This window comes from Lithobates pipiens, unplaced genomic scaffold, assembly GCF_037356315.1.
Source record: "Lithobates pipiens isolate NorthernLeopardFrog02 unplaced genomic scaffold, aLitPip1_a1.2 Scaffold_18, whole genome shotgun sequence".
Classification (NCBI taxonomy): domain Eukaryota; kingdom Metazoa; phylum Chordata; class Amphibia; order Anura; family Ranidae; genus Lithobates; species Lithobates pipiens.
In genome coordinates, this window is record NW_027507758.1 from 269,126,299 (window position 1) to 269,146,376 (window position 20,078).

Consider the following 20,078-nt stretch of genomic DNA (forward strand, 5'->3'; position numbering starts at 1 on the left):
AGACAATCAGGGAGAGTCTCAGATGGCCGAGACACTCATGGGCATTGCTGGACAGAGAGGGACCTCAGGTAAGTGCTGGGGAGGGCTGCTGCACACAGAAGACTTTTATTTTATCTTAATGCATAGAATGCATTAAAAAACCTTCTGACTTTACAACCACTTTAACCACTTCCCGACCAGCGCACGACGATGTACGTCGACAGCATGGCACGGGCAGGCATATTGGCGTACATGTACGTCCAATATTCGTTGCCGCCGTGCCATCGGGAGCGTGCCGCCGGCGGCGCGCTCCCGCGCTGGTCGGGACCCCCGTGAGTCCGGTCGCAGGACCCGCGGACTCGATCGCCGCGGGCATCCCCGCGATCGTCTCACGGAGCGGCCGAATGGAGGAAATGCTGTATAAACAACATTTTCCCATTCTGCCTAGCAACTAGTGACGCTGATCTCTGCTCCATGTGATTGGAGCAGAGATCAGTGTACACTAAATGAAAGCTCAACCCCCCCACAGTTAGTAACACACCCCTAGGAACACTTAACCCCTACACTGCCACCCACTGGTTAACCCTTTCACTGCCAGTGTCATTTACACAGGAATCACTGCATTTATATAGCAGTGATTACTGTATAAATGACAATGGTCCCAAAAATGTGTCAAAAATGTCCGATGGGTCCCCGACAATGTCGCAGTCACAATAAAAATCGCAGATCGCCGCCATTACTAGTAAAAAAAAAAATAATAAAAAATTATTAGTAAAAATGCTATATAACTATCCCTATTTTGTAAACGCTATAACTTTTGCGCAAACCAATCAATAATCGCTTATTGCGATTTTTTTTACCAAAAATATGTAGAAGAATACGTATCGGCCTAAATTGAGGGAAAAAAATGTTTTTTTATATATTTTTGGGGGATATTTATTATAACAAAAAGTAAAAAATAATGTGTTTTTTTCAAAATTGTCGCTCTATTTTTGTTTATAGCGCAAAAAATAAAAACCGCAGGGGTGATCAAATACCACCAAAAGAAAGCTCTATTTGTGGGAAAAAAAGGACGTCAATTTTGTTTGGGAGCCACGTCGCACGACCGCGCAATTGTCAGTTAAAGCGACGCAGTGCCAAATCGCAAAAAGTGGTCTGGTCTTTGACCAGCAAATTGGTCCGGTCTGAAAGTGGTTAAAGAGGAAGTAAACTCTCCCATTCTGATGCTTCTTTTCATTTAGTCCATTATAAGAAGTAATTATCAAACTATAGCCACTGTAATCCAGCCCAAATTGCATATTACACTGTTTAAAGAAACTTTAAAAAACTTGTTTCCAGGGGTTAGCCAGCGCCATCTTAAGTATTGTTTTCTGAGTCCACAGTGGAGTGTATTTCCGCCCTTACATTGAGCACTTCCTTTACTGTTAACCAAGCCACCTTCTCAATCCAACATTTCTATGGCAATCCTGCTTCCCTGTTCATAGCTGACTTGTTTTATTTCATAGTATTTACTTGTGCCAATTATCTAGTGTTTGCCTTTGTCAGTCTTATCAGCTTCAGCTGATAACATTGCAGTAATGCTGTCCCATGCCCTGCTTTGCACTGCATGTGATGTCACATGGTCACATGGGGTATACGAGGAAGCTCTGAATGATTCTGTAGTCTCCTGGGATTTCAGTGTTGTGCTGTAGGAAGTCCTGATAATAGATAAGACAAGTACACAGAGTGTGCCGTAAATCAGGGGAGATCTGGGCATGCTCAGTGACGTCATTCTAAAGAACAAAAAGGATTACAACAATACTAAGCAAGTAAGGAGATATCTACAAGCAGTCAGTGTTCATTAGGATTTTTTATGGTGATTTACATGGGACAAAGTTGTGGGGGAGGGTTTACAACGCTTTATGTTTGAGTAGACTTGTAAAAAATAAATATTTATGTAAATGTTTTTTTCTGTCAATTACTTCTTTTAGGCGACTATACTTACAGTAATTTCCTGTCCCTCTTACATGAGTCAGTTTTTTTTGTCATTCAACCAGTGAGTAGAGTGAAAAAACTAAGCCAATTCCCCCATCCCGTGGTGTGGATGAGGGGAGTCCTCTCCACTGTGTCATTGTATTCTTACAGCCGATAGACTTCCTCGTCATCAGAATATACTGATCAGCATTGCAGCCTATTGCTGATTGAGCAGAAAAATACCAACAGGGCGGTTGAACAAAAGTCAATCAGTAGATTAGCTTCTGTTCAACCACAACGGCCACACAAGAATCCCTGCTGAACCAGCTACATTTCAATACATGTATGGCTAATCTAAGCCCTTGTACACACGGTCGGACATTCCGACGAAAAATGTGCGATCGGACCATGTTGGCGGACAATCCGACCGCGTGTGGGCTCCATCGGACTGTTTCCGTCTGAATATCTGACCAACAAAGTTTTAGAGCTGGGCTATAAAATTTTCCGACAACATGATCCGATCGGACTTTGTCCGATCATGTGTAGAGAATTCCGATCGGACAAAGTGCCACGCATGCTCAGATGAAATTCCTAGACCAAAGCTATTGGCTACTAGCCTGAATGTAGTCCCATCGTAATGAAATAACGTCACCACGTTCTGAATGATCGGATTTTCCGACAACTTTGTCTGGCCGTGTGTATGCAACAGTTTCGGACAAAATCCATCGTACAAAATCCGTCGGACAAAATCCAACGGATTTAGTTGTCAGAATGTCCGACCGTGTGTACAAGGGCTTAGACAAGAAATGGGTGGGGTAATCATCACTAGAGTTACTGACAGTGATAATAGTCTGACAGAGGTTCTAACCTTTCACTGAAAAAAAAAATAGTTCAGTTATTGTCCCCTATGCACAGATTTCCCACTGCTTCCTGTCCTGGGACAGGGACTGCAATACAATTCTGATAGGTGCTTTATTCTGTCAAAGTGACAGCTGGGAGTTGTGTGTGTGAATAAAACAGATATTATACCTATTGCTGTAAAAAAAACAGAGCTTCTGACACCGTGTTTATAAACACTGTTCAGACACTGAATAGAGAGATACAAAGTAACATTATTACTTTTGTATCTACTTTGTTTCATTCACCTGCACAGCAAGCAGACTAGTTTTAATTAGCATATACTGTAATGTCAGTTAAAGATGCTTGACAAGTAAAATATTCCCACCTTAGAAATGTTAAAAAGTGTTTTTAAAAAGTTACCTTTTTTTTAAAAGCTTAAAGCAAGGCTCCACCCAAAAGGGGAAGCTACCTGCTTCGCACCCTCCACTGCCACAGGAGTGGGTACCTGGTTTTGATAGATATTTGCCCCCACTTCTGGGTAAGATCGCCATTGGCGAGCTACGACATTTCTGGCCTTCCCTCTATCCCCCCGCTGCCTTCTGGGGGACACACACACAGGTGCCAGAAGACAGTGGGACCATTCAGAAAGCAGGGCAACTTGTGAATGCGCAGTAGGAAACCAGCTCTAAAGCTTGAAGGCTTCCCTGTCGGTTTATCGGCTTGGGGTGTCAACATCTTGGAATCCCTGGACAGGTAAGTGTCCTTATAGTAAAATTCAGCAGCTACAGTATTAGTAGCTGCTGACTTTTATTTTATTTTTATTCTTTTACAGACTGGAGCTCCTCTTTAAGTTGGTGATTTTTTATGAAGTGGTTCTAAAGACTGAAAGTTTTTTTACCTTCATGCATGCCATGCATGAATGCATGAAGTTAAAAAAAGCTTCAATGTGCTGCCTACCTACAGCACCCCCTAATACTCACCTAAGTCTCCTCTCAAAAGATGTGCACAGGAGCCTCAGCTGTCCCATGACAGCGGAGGGGAAGTAGGTAGGAGAGGGTGAAGATCCACGTTACCTACTTGCGGACCAGCTGCCTGCAATGTACTGCGGACAGGTGGGCCACACAGGCAAATCGGCGTACCCATACTGCCCGTTACTGCGTTTAGAGCGCACACATGCACACCCTCCCCCTGCCAGTACCTGCTGTGATTGTACACAGTGGGAGCCTGTCAGCAAGTCCTGGGCAATGATTTGACCTGCTGATTAGCTGTGTGCAATCACAGTCTAGAGCTCTGTGTTGACAATCAACACAGGGCTCTGTACAGAGAAAACATCTCTGTGTTTCTTATCTCTGCAACACAGAGATGGGAAACAAAGGGATCTGTAGTAAAAAAACAGCACACATTACACATTGTTAGGCTCACCTTTAACCCCTTAATCACCCTAGATGTGACAGGAGTACAGTGACAGTGTATATTATTAGCGCTGATTACCATATTAGTGTCACTGATGATGTCAGTGGCAGTTAATCAGTTCCCCTCCAGTTAGTGCCAGATTGTCCACCGCACTATCGCAGTCCCATTAGAGGTAGCTGATCACCCCCATTAGTAGTATAAAAACAAACAAAAAAAATCCAGTACATATACCATAGTTTGTAGGCACTATAACTGCAAACCAATTAATACACATTGGTAAACTACAATATGATGACACTTTTGTTTTCAGGCATAGGTATACACTTTAAATTTGACTGGTTACTATACGTTTCATAACTCTATGCCCTTGTACACACGGTCGGACATTCCGACAACCAAATCCGTCAGATTTTGCCCAACGGATTTTGTCCGAAACTTGCATACACACGGTCGGACAAAGTTGTCGGAAAATCCGATCGTTCAGAACGTGATGACGTAATTTCGTTATACAACGGGACTACCATCAGGCTAGTAGCCAATAGCTTTGGTGTAGGAATTTGATCTGAGCATGCGTGGCACTTTGTCCGATCGGAATTCTCTACACATGATCGGACAAGGTCCAATCGGATCATGTTGTCAGAAAATTTTATAGCCAAGCTGGAAAACTTGGTCCGTCAGATATTCCGACGGAAACAGTCTGATGGAGACCACACACGATCGGATTATCCGACAACGCGGTCCGACCGGACATTTTCCGTCGAAATGTCTGACCGTGTGTACAAGGGCTATGACTTTTTGCTCTGCGACAGAATGCTTGAAAGTCTATGCATCAATAACTATAGTATTCTTCAATCAAAGATAATTAAACTTACTCGATTTTACTCACCAAGCATAATCTCAGAGGTCCTGTCCCGGATGGTTGTATTGACGCTGCCCATGATCATGCACACCTTACAACGTAGCTGATACCAATAGTGCACAAGACCTCAGTGCTTTTGCTCTTGTTACTTCTGTGAGTCAATGGTCATTTATGGTGATATCACCGTCAACTAACAAGTTTGAACACACTAGACCCATTTGTACTAAAAGAGGTAAGATTGAGGAACACAAACAGAAAAATACGTGGAAAAGGATGGCCAAATGGAAAGTACCATAAGGAGAAGGAGAACTGTCTTCATGAATAGACAAATCAGCATTTTCTGTTACCTATAAGTAATCATCATTTAAAAAAACAAAAAAACAAAAAAATAAACTTTTACATTTGGGAAATGAAAAATGAATCCCAGTACCACACTAGACCCCTCTACAACTGTTTACATGGATTTAGTCTGGATGGTAAAACCAATGCCTAAATGGACATGTTGCAATAGTGGATATCTATACTTGTTATTGCATTGGTTCGCTTTCAATATAAAATGGAAAACCCCATTTAAAAAGACAACAATATGAACATATTTTCCATATAAACACAATAGTTCTCAAACAGTAGCTCACGGCTTCACAAGTTTCCAATCTGTATGAATAGCTAATGTATTACACGGCTAAAACTAACCATGAACTTCATCCTACATAGTTACATAGTAACATAGTCAAGCTGAAAAAAGACACACGTCTATCTAGTTCAGGGATCGCCAAACTACGGCCCTACAGCTGTTGCGGAACTACATGTCCCATGAGGCATTGTGAAACTCTGACATTCATAGACATGACTACGCATGATGGGAATTGTAATTCCTGAACAACTGGAGGGCCATAGTTTGGAGACCTCTCATCTAGTTTAACCAATTTAAAAAAACACAAATAGTGATCCACATAAATAGTCTTCAACTTGTGGCCCATAGGCTGAATGTGGCTCTTTGCGTGCCTAAATGTGGCCTTTGGAGCACTGATCCTCATACTGATACAAGCCACTATTGCTACTACAGATACTAAAAATGGGGCTCTTTCCTTCCACGTACACTAATAAGGAAGCCCTATTCCTTCCAGTGACACCAATGATGGGGCACTATTCCTTCCACTGACACCAGTGATGGGCCACTATTCCTTCCACTGACACCAATTATGGGGCACTATTCCTTCCACTGACACCAATGATGGGGCACTATTCCTTCCACTGACACCAATGATGGGGCACTATTCCTTCCACTGACACCAATGATGGGGCACTATTCCTTCCACTGACACCAATGATGGGGCACTATTCCTTCCACTGACACCAATGATGGGCCACTATTCCTTCCACTGACACCAGTGATGGGCCACTATTCCTTCCACTAACACCAATGATGGGGCACTACTCCTTCCACTGACACCAATGATGGGGAACTGTTGCTCGCACCAGAAAAATGATGGGGCGCCATTCCTCCCACTGACACCAAAAATGGGGCACTATTCCTCCCACTGACACAAACAATGGGGCACTATTCCTCCCACTGAACCCACAATGGGGCAATACTCCTCCCACCGACACCAACGATGGGGCACTATTCCATCCACTGACACCAATGATGGGGCACTGTTCCTCCCACTGAATCCAACAATGGGGCACTATTCCTCCTCCCATGGACCACAGATGCAAAATCTGGTCAGCCATGTATGATAAAACGAATAAAGCATGACCCAATTTGCTCCAGCAGGTGAAAATCCTTTCTAAACCCCAGGAGGGACAGTTATTGAATGTATCAACTACACCTGGTGTTATTACCTAATAACTTATAAATATTAGTATCCAGTATATGTTGTGAATTTAGTAAAGCATCCAGCTGCAGCCATAATTCTGGTATTGCTTTTTCAGCCAGTGATCAACTTTCTTGTAAAAGTGATTGGGTAGCTGTAGAGCCACTCAATCACTTTTACAGCACTTTTACAGCACTCCAGAAATGGAGATGAGCCCCCCATCTTCTCTGTGATGAATAAAGCTGGAAGCAACAAAGATTTTGGCACTGCTCGTTACAGCTAGGGAAGCAGCCAATCAAACACATCTCTTTTTAAACAGCTGCCTTGAAGACCAGAGGAGGTATCAGGGGTCTAATAGATCCCTGATTTCTCCATAAAGAGTACTTGTCACTGTCTAAAGCTATCACAAGGTGTCTTGTTCACCTCCTGAGAGCAATAAAGTTAAAGAGGGATTCCACCTGCAAAAAAAATATTAAAAGCCAGCAGCTGTAAATACTACAGCTGCTGACTTTTAATAAATAGACACTCACCTGTCCCAGGGTCCAGCGATGTCGGCAGCAGAGACCGATCGATCGCTCGGGTCTCGGCTGCTGCCGCCACCATTCTAGGTGAGGGAATCAGGAAGTGAAGCGTTACGGCTTCACTTCCCGGTTCCCTGCTGCGCATGCGCGAGTTGCACAGCGCACTAGGAGTGGTCCGCGCTGTCTCTGGGACCCGTGTGTGTCCCAGCAGACAGCGCAGCGGGACAGGAAACGGCATAGACTCCCGTGGAAGTCTATGCCCGGAAGTGGGTGCAAATACCTGTCTTAGACAGGTATCTGCACCCCCCTCCCCCCTGAAAGGTGCCAAATGTGACACCGGAGGCAGGAGGGTTCGGATGAGCAGAAGTTCCACTTTAGGGTGGAACCCCACTTTAAATGGAAAAAAAGTAAACAAATTAAATACAAAACACGAATGTAGGTCCGGCATGCATATGTCAATGGTGCTTTTATTATACATGTGAGGTATCACTCAGCAATGTAGCTCATGTTTTATGCCTTGTACACACAGTCGGAAATTCAGACAGAAAAGGTCTGATCAGATTATGTTGTCGGAAAATCCGATTGTGTGTGGGCTCTATCAGACTTTTTCCGTTGAAATTCCGACGGAAAAAGTTTGAGAGCTGGATCTAAAATTTTCCAACAACAAAATCCGATCAGACTTTTTCCAATCATTTGTAGAGAATTCAGACGGACAAATTGTCACGCATGCTCAGATTAAATTACGAGACTAAAGCTATTGGCTACTAGCCTCTACGTAGTCACGTCGTGCAAAACGAACGTCACCTCATTCTGAACAATCGGATTTTCCAACAACTCTGTCCGACCGTGTTTATGCAACACAAGTTTCAGCCAAAATACTTCAGAAAAAATCAGACGGATTTTGTGGTCGGAATGTCCGACCGTGTGTACAGGGCATAACTAAACTGGTAATCTAAAGGCTTTTAAAATGTCCCTTATGGACAATTTTAGGTACCATAGTTTGCCACCATTTCACAGGGACGTGTAATTTTAAACCTTGACATGTTTACCATCCATTAACTCAAAACAATATCGTCTTTTATATTACCAAAAAAAAAAAATGCATTATTATGTGTTCGTGTTCACTAAAGTTCATTTAGGTGTATTTTTTCTTTAAGATTTGCATTTGATAAAATGGCTGTGCAAATATCCTGCAACAAAAACATTGCAACAGCTGCCATTTTATTCTCCACAGCCTCTGCTTTCTGAAATATGTAATGTTTGAGACTAAATCATTTTCTAGCAAAAAAAATGATGATTTTAACACGATCATGAAGAGTGTTAAAATTGCCCTGGACAACAAGCGGTTAAAACGATGTACTGAATTGGCCAGAACCAGTTCTTGAGGGAGTCTATTCCATATTTTCACAGTTCCTACTGTGAAGAAGCTTTTCCATATGTGAAGGTCTTTTCGTCCAGACATAAAGAGTGCCCCCTACTCCTCTACACCAAGTTCACCGTGTATTTATACATGTTGATCATATCCCCCTTGATGACCTCTTCTCTAAATTCAGTTTAGCCAATCCTGCCTCATAGCTGAGCTCCTCCATGCCTTCTATCCGTTTGGTTGCCCTTCTCTTCACTTTCTCTAGCTCACTGATATCCTTTTTTGAGAACTGGTGCCCAAAACTGAACTGCATATTCCAGATGAGGTCTTACTAATGATTTGAACAGGGACAAAATTATGTCTCTCTACTTATGCCATAAAAAAGCTTCTGATTCTGCTGCTTTCATGGTAGAAACACATGAACACAAAATCTCTTCAAAGTAGACATTGCGTGATAATGTTTATTGTGTTATGGCAGCCTATTCAATGGGCTGACAACACACTTTAAAGGGGTTTTAAAGTCAAAAGGTCTTTTATCTTAATACATTCTATGCATTAAGATAAAAAGCCTTCTGTGAGACAGCAGCTAGTTCAGCACCCCCTAATACTTACCCAAGCCCCATCTCTGTCCAGCGATGTCCATGAGTCCCTTGGCCCTCCGGGACTCTATTTCCTGATTGACTGAGACACAGCAGACAATCAAAGTCAGTTAGCCAATCAGGAGTGAGAGGGGGCAAGGCCTAAGTACATTCTTTTTACATTTATAAACACTAAACTTTAAAGTTTCCACTGACAGATCTTCCAGCAATAAAAATAAAGTGTTTTACCATGCAGAAATTTCACTGAATAGAGCATATATTTATATATGTTAGTAAGAATGACACAATATTTGTATTATATTTTGATGTTTGCATAGTGGAATACGATTTCACATTGTGTACACACCAGTATGCATTATTGCATTATGTTGCATATAATCACTTTATTGGATTACGGTAGAATGCACATATATTGATTTTGGGCTGATCTTATTTATGGTTTGTGGATAGGAGAGCTGCACTATTGTTTTTGAAATCTTACAGAAGTACCAAATCATATTCCATGTTACCGACACCTCCAGGGACATCAATTGTATTATACATCAGCAAAAATATATACCTTGCCCAACAAACCTTTAGTTTACATATTGATAAATAGAACAGGACCCAGTACAGAGCCTTGTGAGTTCTGAGTGAACTCCATTTACAACCACACTCTAGGATCTATCCTTTAGCTAACTGAATAACCACTGAACCACCCAAGGGTTAAGTCCTAGCTTGTACAACGTTTGTATAAGATCGTTATGTGGAATCAAATGCCTTGCTGAAATCAAGACAACACAACCCTAGTCCAAAACATTGGTCATATAGTCAAAAAAAGCAATTAGATTAGTCTGATATGATCTGCCCTCAGTAAAGCCGTGTAGCTTTGGGTCCAGTAAGTTGTGTATTTTTAGGTGATCAATGATCCTATTTTTTTTTTTTTAGGAGTGATTCCAATCACTTGACTACAACTATGTAAAACTCACTGGCCTGTAATTGCGAGCTTGTACCTTGCTGCCCTTCTTGTGGATAGGTACAATGTTAGCTGTCCGCCAGTCATTAGGAACTGCTCCCGTCAGAAGAGATTAATTAAAAAGATCCATTATTGGTCCAACGACTATAGCTTGATGGTCTCTTAGAACTTAGTGCTGAATGCTATCAGAGCCCATTGCTTTATTAATGTGGTTTAAAGGCTGTTTTTCATTTCTTAAAATAACAAAAATGAGAGTGACCCTGAATCTCCTTTTCTGGGGTCCAGTGGCGTCGCTATGGGTGGCTTTTGGGTCTATATCCCAGAATCTGAGGCCCATAGTCTCTGCAGGGGTCCCCAGGAGGAGGGGAGGCTCTCTGGGGACCCTAATGTAAGTGAGGAGCTCTCTGGGGACCCTGATGCAAGAGGGAGGCTCTCTGGGGACCCTGATGTAAGGAGGAGGCTCTCTGGGGACCCTTATGTAAAGAGGGGCTCTCTGGGGACCCTGATGTAAAGGGGGGCTCTCTGGGGACCCTGATGTAAGTGGGGGCTCTCTGCGGACCCTGATGTAAGTGGGGGGTTCTCTGCAGACCCTGATGTAAGTGGGGGGCTCTCTGGGGGCTATATACACACACATGTATATTACTGTTTATACCCACCCAAGCATATGTCTTTCTTTAATACGCTGCTATGAGCTCTAGCCCTAGATCTTTTGTAGACCTAGCAACGCCCCTGCTGGGGTCCCCCCACTGACACTCTTCCTCTTCTCCATCTGCCCTCCATAGGAAACCACTTGCAGACTCACTCCTGAACAAGGCTGTGTGCGCCCATAGACACACACCGTACAGTTCGGCCCTGCCTCCCGCTCCATTCTCATCTGATTTGACTGACAGCAGCAGGAGCCAATGGTTCCCCAGTTGCTCTGCGTGAAGCTTGTGAGAGAAGATAGAGAGAGAAAAAAAAAAGCTGCAGTCAGGCACAGCATTGGATCGATTCAAAGCTCAGGTAAGTGTTAGGGAGGAGGGCTGGGGAGTACTGCTATTATAAGGTTTTTTATGTTAATGCAGAGAATTCATTAAGATAAAAATCTCTTTGCCTTTACAATCACTTTAAGCTTTAACAGAGCCAGTTCCTCTGCTACCTCTGTCTCTATAAATCCTAAAAATGAACCGTCATTACTAGAACCAATGTGATCCCCAACTTGTTATTGTTAGTATAATTTATTTCTGAGAAGACTGAACAGAAGTAAATGTTTAAATGGTTTGCTACATCCAGATCTCCCTCAACATAAGTGTTGTGTCCAGTTTCCATTCTATTGATCCAATTGTACTTTTTCCTTTTATCACTGATGTACCTAGAAAAGGTTTTGTCTCCTTTCTTAATAGATTTAGCCATTACTGTTTTGCAGTTTGTAGATTAACCACCAGAGGGAGCAATTACTCAATCTGAATTCCCTCTGCCCCATTTTTTTTAAAGTGACACTACACTGGTTTAAAAAAAAAAAAAAAATATATATATATATATATATATATATATATATATATATATATATATATATATATATATATATATATATATATATATATATATATTTTCGTTGCTGTGATCTGATTTTCTGTGAGAAGGTGGCTATATTTGTTCTCCATGATTGCAGGAACGCTGCCACTTTCTCCTTCTCACTCTGGAGACGGATTAGGTACTATGGACTATGGGATGTGTACATAGAGCAATGCACAAGGCCACAATTAACATGCACTGCTTGTTCCAGGCAAATGGGAGAGAAGTAGAAAAGAAGAGGTTCAGGTGCTCACAGAGAACATTACAAGGAAGCAGAAAAACACAATAAGAAAAAGATTACATGAAATATAATTATAATATGAACAATTTCTTTTCTAAGACATTAACATACACGGATACCATTATAAAGGTCAATCTGTTCTATTTTTCATGTATCTCTAAATAATAACAGAAGCGCCTATGAGATCTATTAATAAAAACAATTCTGTGCAGATGTCTCAAGCATTCACACAACTGTACCAAATAATACTGGTATTTTGTGTAATATGTTTATTTTCTATTATTTTCAGCTCCATCTAGTGGCTATAATGCAGTGTTTTCCTGACTGGGATGATTGGGTAATTCAGGAAAATACCACATTATGGCCACTAGACAGAGATGGAAATCTCGAAAAATGAATATATTACACATATTACAGAGATTATTTGTGACAGCTGTGTAATTGCTTGGGACAATCATATAGCACTAAAAAGAAAAGAACAAACCCTTAAGGCTCGGTTCATATTGGGGCGACTTAGTCCCCTGAGAAGTCACTCCCCATTCAGTGCAATGGAACCGTTCTAATCGGAGCAACTCAAGTCCCTCCGACTTAGAAAATGGATCCTGTACTACGGGCAACTTCAGAGCGAGTTGCATTGACTTCTATTAAAGAAGTAATGTTCAAGCTGCGATGAAGTTACGGCTTCAAAGTCAGGTGAATTTGAAGTCGCACTAGTGTGAGCCGAGCCAAAAAGTTACTTTTAAATTGGTATTAGTTGTTTTTAACCAGGCTGTCTGTGGGCACCTTGATGCATCAGCTAATAGCCCTGTCCATTTGATCTTGTACACAATGTATAAAGGTAGAGTTGATTTATTTTAGCTGGTGTGAATACTGGCCCCCAGAAATAACCCTTTCACGACCAGGAGTTTTTGAAAAATTGATGCCCAGATCAAAATAAGGAGTATCAGTATGCATCAGTTAACTAGGCTATAGCTCTACAGTGCATCCGGAAAGTATTCACACCACTTTACTTTTTCCACATTTTGTTATGTTACAGCCTTATTCCAAAGTGGATTCAATTCATTATTTTCCTTAAAATCTAAAAACAATGCCCCATAATGACCACGTCAAAGAAGAAAGAAAATCTTTGCAAATTTATAAATAAAAAAAAATGTAAAAAATCACATGTACATAAGTATTTCACAGCCTTTGCTCAATACTTTGTTGAAGCACCTTTGGCACCAACTACAGTCTCAAGTATTTTTTGGGTATGATGCTACAGGCTTGGCACACCTATGTTTGGGAAGTTTCTCCCATTCTTTTTTGCAGGACCTCTCAAGCTCCATCAGGTTGGATGGGGAGCATTGGTGCACAGGCATTTTTCAAATCTCTCCAGAGGTGTTCAAATTTGGTTCAAGTCTGGGCTCTGGCTGGGCCACTCAAGGACATTCACAGAGTTGTCCCATAGCCACTTCTTTGTTATCTTGGCTGTGTGCTTAATGTCGTTGTCTTGTTGGAAGATGAACCTTCATCCCAGTCTTAGGTCCAAAGCACTCTGGAGCAGGTTTTCATCAAGAATGTCTCTGTACATCACTGCATTCATCTTTCTCTCAATCCTGGTGAGTCTCCCAGTTCCTGTCGCTGAAAAACATCATGAAGCACAATGCTGCCACCACCATGCTTCACTGTAGGGATGCTATTGGCCAGGTGTTGAGCGGTGCCTGGTTTCCTCCAGACATGACACTTGCCATTCAAGCCAAAGGGTTCAATCTTTGTTTCACCAGACCAGATAATTTTGTTTCTCATGGTCTGAGAATCCTTCAGGTGCCTTTTGGCAAATTCCAGGCAGGCTGCCATGTGCCTTTTACTGAGGAATAGCTTCAGTCTGGCTATTCTACCACACAGGCATAATTGGTGGAGTGCTGCAGAGATGGTTGTTCTTCTGAAAGGTTCTCCTCTCTCCAAAGTGAAATGCTGGAGCTGTCAGAGTAACCATCTGGGTTCTTGGTCACCTTCCTGACTAAGGCCCTTCTCCCTGACCGCTCAGTTTGGCCGGGCAGCCCTCTCCAGGAAGAGTCCTGGTGGTTCCAAACTTTTTCCATTTATGGATGATGGAGGCCACTGTGCTCATTGGGGCCTTCAATGCTACAGAAATTTTTCTGTACCCTTCCTCAGATCTGTGCCTCAATACAATCAGGATCTCGGAGGTCTACAGACAAATCCCTGGACTTCATGGCTTCATTTGTTCTCTGACATGCACTGTTAACCGTTGGACCTTATATAGACAGGTGTGTGCCTTTCCAAATCAACTGAATTTACCACAGGTGGACTCCAATCAAGTTGTAGAAATATCTCAAGGATGATCAGTGGAAACACGATGCACCAATTTTGAGTGTTATGGCAAAGGCTGTGAATACTTATTTGTATGTTTTTTTTTTATTTTTAATAAATTTGCAAAGATTTCAAACAAACTTCTTTCACATTGTCATTATGGAATATTGTGGAAAATAATTAATGTATCCTTTTTGGAATAAGGCTGTAACATAACAAAATGTGGAAAAAGTGAAGCGCTGTGAATACTTTCCGGATTCACTATATTTGTCTGCCTAAATATTTTATACATTGATTTACATTTGCTACACTAATTTAACAAATAGTTTGCTCTGTTTATTTTTTTATTATTATTATTGGCTAATAAATAGAATAGAACTATTTTTTTTAAAAATACATTCTTCAATATTTTATACAAAACAGAGATAAATCTATTTTTTAAATTACTTTATCACTATAACTGTATTTCGCTGGGGTATATGCAGTCTGCCAGCTGTATCTGCCAATGTGCCTCTCTCTGTGCGTGACACAGTAAAAGCTCAGCCAGCAAGTCTGCCTATAAACAAACCCACGTGATAATCGTGATTGTCTGTGATAATGATCGCTTGATCAGGAGCCAATCAGAGGAACCCCTGTTAGTTAGAAGTGAATGGCTGTACCCAGTTATACCCAGATAAGCACCAATACCTCTGTGCACTTGTGTTTATAAACACGTGCACGTACAATATATTTCCCAAATGCAGAACGTTCCCATTGTCACATATAAATATGTCATATCTGCAAGCGCAGATATAAGCAAAAAATCAGTGTTTACCTGTAGCTACATACAACCATTTACTCCTAGAACCAACTGTATGTACCACTTCTGGTTCCCTGGGCACAGAAAAAGCCCGGATTTTAATCTTTAGGTATAGCTGCGTCTCAAACTCTCTCTGTGAGGTTTTGGGCAGAAAGTCAAAGTGCGGTTGCACTCTGCAAGGGCGGGTGCTCCAGAGCTTAGTGAATGAAGTAAAGCTTCACTTTGCAAACAATATTCAATCACGTGCAAGGAAAATAGAAAAGAACATTTTTGATTGGATGATAGAAGTCAGCAGAGCTTCTTCTCATTTACTGTACTAAGCTCTGGAGCAACTGCTCTTTGCAAAGTGCACAGTCCATTTTCCTTTAGTAAATCAACCTCATTGTTCTCAAGTGGTTGTATACCCATAAAAGTATAGTAATAATTATTATTATATGTCTGTTCTGCATATTAGTTTTATGACCACCTTTAGAATCACCTCTCAGTGCTGCTGCCATTATTCTTCTACAGGTTGGCATTTGCTTGGCTACTACTGGCAACTTTTTTATACATGAGACTCAAAACTTTTATAAAGTAAAACCTCTGATTGCGAGTATGTGGTTTACAAGCGTTTCGCAATACGAGCGGTTTAAAAAAAAAAAAACTCAGCTCCCGAGTGTTGTCGAGCGGTCCCCAAGCATCTCTTAGTGTTTTAGAGTGTCTCCGGCGCCCCCACCTCTGGCCACATTCTGTACTGCATACGCTAGCAGTGACACTGGAACAAATTATCTGAGTTTCCATTGATTTCTATGGGAAACTCGCCTTGATATATGAGTGCTTTAGATTACAAGCATGCTTCTGGAATGGATTATGCTCATAATCCAAGGTAAGGTAATCCAAGGTACTACTGTAACTTATTTATAGATTTCTTAAACTGGGTACAATTTTCTGTAGATTTTGTCCTTTGGATTTCCCAAAACCATATAATATGAGGTAAAACCTTAATGCCGCATACACACGATCAGACATTCCGCCAACCAAACCGTGGATTTTTTTCCGACAGATGTTGGCTCAAACTTGTCTTGCATACACACGGTCGCACAAATGTTGTTGGAAATTCTGATCACCAAGAACGCGCTGACGTACACATCCGACAAGCCGATTAAAATTAAGTTCAATAGCCAGACTGACTCTTCTGCTTAATTCCGAGCATGCGTGGAATTTGGCGTGTTGGAATTGTGTACACACAATCGGAATTTACGACAACGGATTTTGTTGTTAGAAATTTGGGGTACAGCTCTCAAACATCTGTTGTCGGAAATTCCGACAGCAAATGTCCGATGGAGCCTACACATGGTCAGAATTTCCAATAACAAGCTCACATCGAACATTTGTTGTCGGAAATTCCAATCGTGTGTACGCAGCATTAGAGTTTCAATTTGTATGCAATCAGGCAGGCCCTTGCACTACGTTTTTTTTTTTTAAATCTAAAGGAAATCAGATAACAAAAGTTGTATAGTGTTTATGGGTTCTTACTGTGATTTCCGTGCTTCTTTGATCAGTGAATGCTTTACACAACAACCCTGAATACATGTTTGCTTTTCGACTTTTACTAGTATAACAAAGCAGAGTTTGATAAAGCAGAGCAAAGTTTAGTGACCAGAGGAATCAATCAGTTTACTGTGATCAGATCAATGGCTGCTGTAGGTTTCTACATAGGCCTGCTACTCTAAAAAATAAAACAACAAATAAATACAGTAGATCATCATACTGAAAGAATTATGAAAGCTGGACATGAAAAAAAACAAAGCAAAAAAGGGAAATGCAACCAGATTTTAAATTTAGACATGCTCCGGAGATAAATAAAAAAATGAAACTGTAAATGAGTACAGCAGGAAGCTCAGCCTACCTACTCAGTTTTTGACCCAAAAATCAAATAGTCATACTCATTTAGATGGCTGGATCTGATGTTGCAGCCGTCCTCCGCTGGCTTTACTCCAAGAACTGAGTGATCACAGACCTGTGACTGCTCAGTTCTCAGGTCTGTTCTGAGCACACAGCGGTGACTGTCAGTCACTGCTCTGTGCTCTCCCCCTCCAGCACTCAATGGATCATTAGACTGTGGAGGAGTGGCAACAGCTGGCTCAGGCTCTCAGATGATCTCAGAGTGGCTGAGCCAGCTTCCGGCGAGGAAGCTGGGCAGATTCTGACATTATTGTATGGATCACTGCAGAGAATGGACCGACTCTGTGGCATCAGCTGACAGCAGGCTTTAGCCCATCGTCGGTTGAATCTGGGTCACAGGAGAGCAGAACTAAGCATTACAGTGATCCTCAGGAGAAGTGTGGCCAAACAGCTTTGGCCCTGTGTCAACGTAAAAGCCGAGTAGGTCACGGATTAGGGTAAATTTTGTTTGTTAATTTAGGAGTTGCCGTGTTTGCTAGATATCATTAAACTGGCAAAACACATTACAGGCATACCCCACTTTTAAGTACATGATGGGGTTTATTTACTAAAGCTGAAAAGTTCAAAATCAGGCTCAATTCTGCATACATCTGGAGGAGAAGTTCCGTCCTCTACTGCCAACTGCTGAGACAGGAGCAGAGACGAATCTCTCTGTGGCTTCACAGAGAAGCACAGGATCTTGAAGAAGAGTTCTGTCCTCCTCTCTGCTACCAACTGCTAAGACAAGGTGGGGGGTGAAGACAAGGGCAGTGCCACAGCTGGAGGGCCAGATTCAGCCCATGGGCCTTGTGTTTGATGCATGTGCTTTAGTGTATGGCCAGCATTAGAAGTTGACTATTGGTTTCACATAATGACTGCCACTACTATTTAATGCTAAAGTCCTTACACTTGGTAAATTACTAAAGAAAATAGTTGCTAGAGATAACTGACTACCTTGACCTCATGTCAATATGTCACGCCAAGAATCCTGAAGAAATAAACATTGGAATGGTCAACTACAGCTGTCTATTTCAGGACAGTCTAGAAGATGGAAGCAATGATCCTATCAGTAGTTTTAGGCAAGACAGACTCTTTTTTTTTTTCTTATAGTTATCAATCAATTTACCCAACTACTAAAATGTAGAGGACAAGGATTACTCACCTGTGTGATTTCTTTTGATTTCATTGCGTCTGAGCTGCTTTCCTTGGCCTCTTTTCTTTTTCTTTTCTTCATCAGAAGCTTTTTCAGGCGTTTTTCCCAGAATGACTTTCAAAGGATCATCTTTATTAGAAGCAGCAGCAGAAGTGAGCTCTGCATTCTGTTTTCCTGTTTTCTTCCTCTTCAGTCTACAAAAGGTCAGAGAGGAAGCTAATTATTCTATGAGGTTTATAACATAGCCGGGTAGGAGAACCTTAGTATCTGAACTGCTGAGGAAGCAAATGCCTCAAAAAAGAACCTTACCAACATAGAAGACAACCATTAAATAATGAATATACAGCTCGTCTCCATAGGAGATTTTAGATTAATTGTGTAACAATTAAAAATGCATGTTTACGTTAATCATGAAATTGCGTTTTGTTAGTTTTGTTTGTTAGATTTGCACCAACAACTATTAAAGCCTGTTTCCAGGAAGTACAAAAATCTCCCCCGTGCAGTAAGGTAGCCCCCATACTACAAGGGTTAATATACTAGGACGTTTAGGACTTTAGATGAGGCCATAGACAAAATGAAGGTGACTAGGGTAAAACAGAAGCCACATAGAGAAAGACGTTATAATAAACATTGTTTCATAATTGTTCACAAACACATAAGTATGTGCCTGTGCAATATAGGCATCAAGGGTACATCAAAGTATATCAGACTTGGCGCCACATAGTGGTCTCATTTGATCAATTATACATTCAAACATTTCACCTATGGACATGTGACAATACAGCAACACTTGTGAAGGGAATGCGAGTAAAAAATAAGAGTGGACACATAGTAGAAGAATAAAAGATGTTCTGATTTGATGGTGTACTGTAAATATATGTCTATATCCCAAATGCCAGATGCGTTTCGACGCGTTAACAAGGGTTAAATGCTTGTTTAGGTCTAGGGCCACAATGAGTAGTTTTACTTCTCCTAGCAGGTGGTGATCTCCTCTTCTCCCCTATGTTCTTGCAGTTGACTGTCACTCAAGGTCCTTGCATCCAATGCAGGGCTTTAGGCTATGGGCTGTGCATTGGTCTTAATGACATCAGAGGGCATCCAGCTGTCGGAGCATCATGAAGGAGAGGCTGCAGGGTGTGGAGAAGTAAGTGAAAGTGCTTGTTGTGGCTCCCTGTACCTAAACATGCATTTAGAAGAGCCCAAGACATGTGATAACTGTCAACTGATTTGGCAAATATTACCTAGATACGGTGATCATCCTCATTCAGAGCTACAATGACATCCCTACAGATTTCTGAAACCTTCTAACCCAATAACCCTAGTTTTCCTATGATCAAATGTTGTGGAGGACGAGACCTACGCATGTCTTCCACTTCCACTTCCAAAACCATAAATAAGCATGCTCAGCTGATCCTATTTTTTGTTGGTAGGAAAGGTGTCCGATTATACAGTTGCCCTTAAGGAACACAATGTCTTTTGTTCTTGTTTCCAGAAAAAGACTACTGGTATAGGTGACTCACCTTTATGATATTGTGCCCTGTCTGCTGGCTGGCATTGAATACAATGCGGGTATTGAACAGAATGTCTAGCTAATATAACCAAATATCACATCCCATAATATTTATAAATCACATGCAAGCATCTGTCAGCAATTAATGATTCACTTTGTAATCTATCTTCCTTTTCAGTCATACATTAAAACAGCTTGCTACTAATAATTCCACATCCGGCCTGGTAATCATGTTGATAAGATGAATTATTTTTCATACAATGTGTGTATCAACCACACTGTAGGT

The 20,078-nt window shown here is 41.4% G+C and overlaps 1 protein-coding gene across 1 annotated transcript in view; it reads right to left on the bottom strand.

Moving 5' to 3' along the window:
* Nucleotides 1-20,078, bottom strand: part of LOC143986701 (nuclear receptor coactivator 7-like) — a 140,986-nt gene that overhangs the window by 49,792 nt on the left and 71,116 nt on the right. The window contains exon 3 of the mRNA XM_077485108.1: nucleotides 18,292-18,476. Coding sequence (XP_077341234.1) covers nucleotides 18,292-18,476 — 185 coding nt within the window. The remainder of the gene's footprint in view (nucleotides 1-18,291; nucleotides 18,477-20,078) is intronic.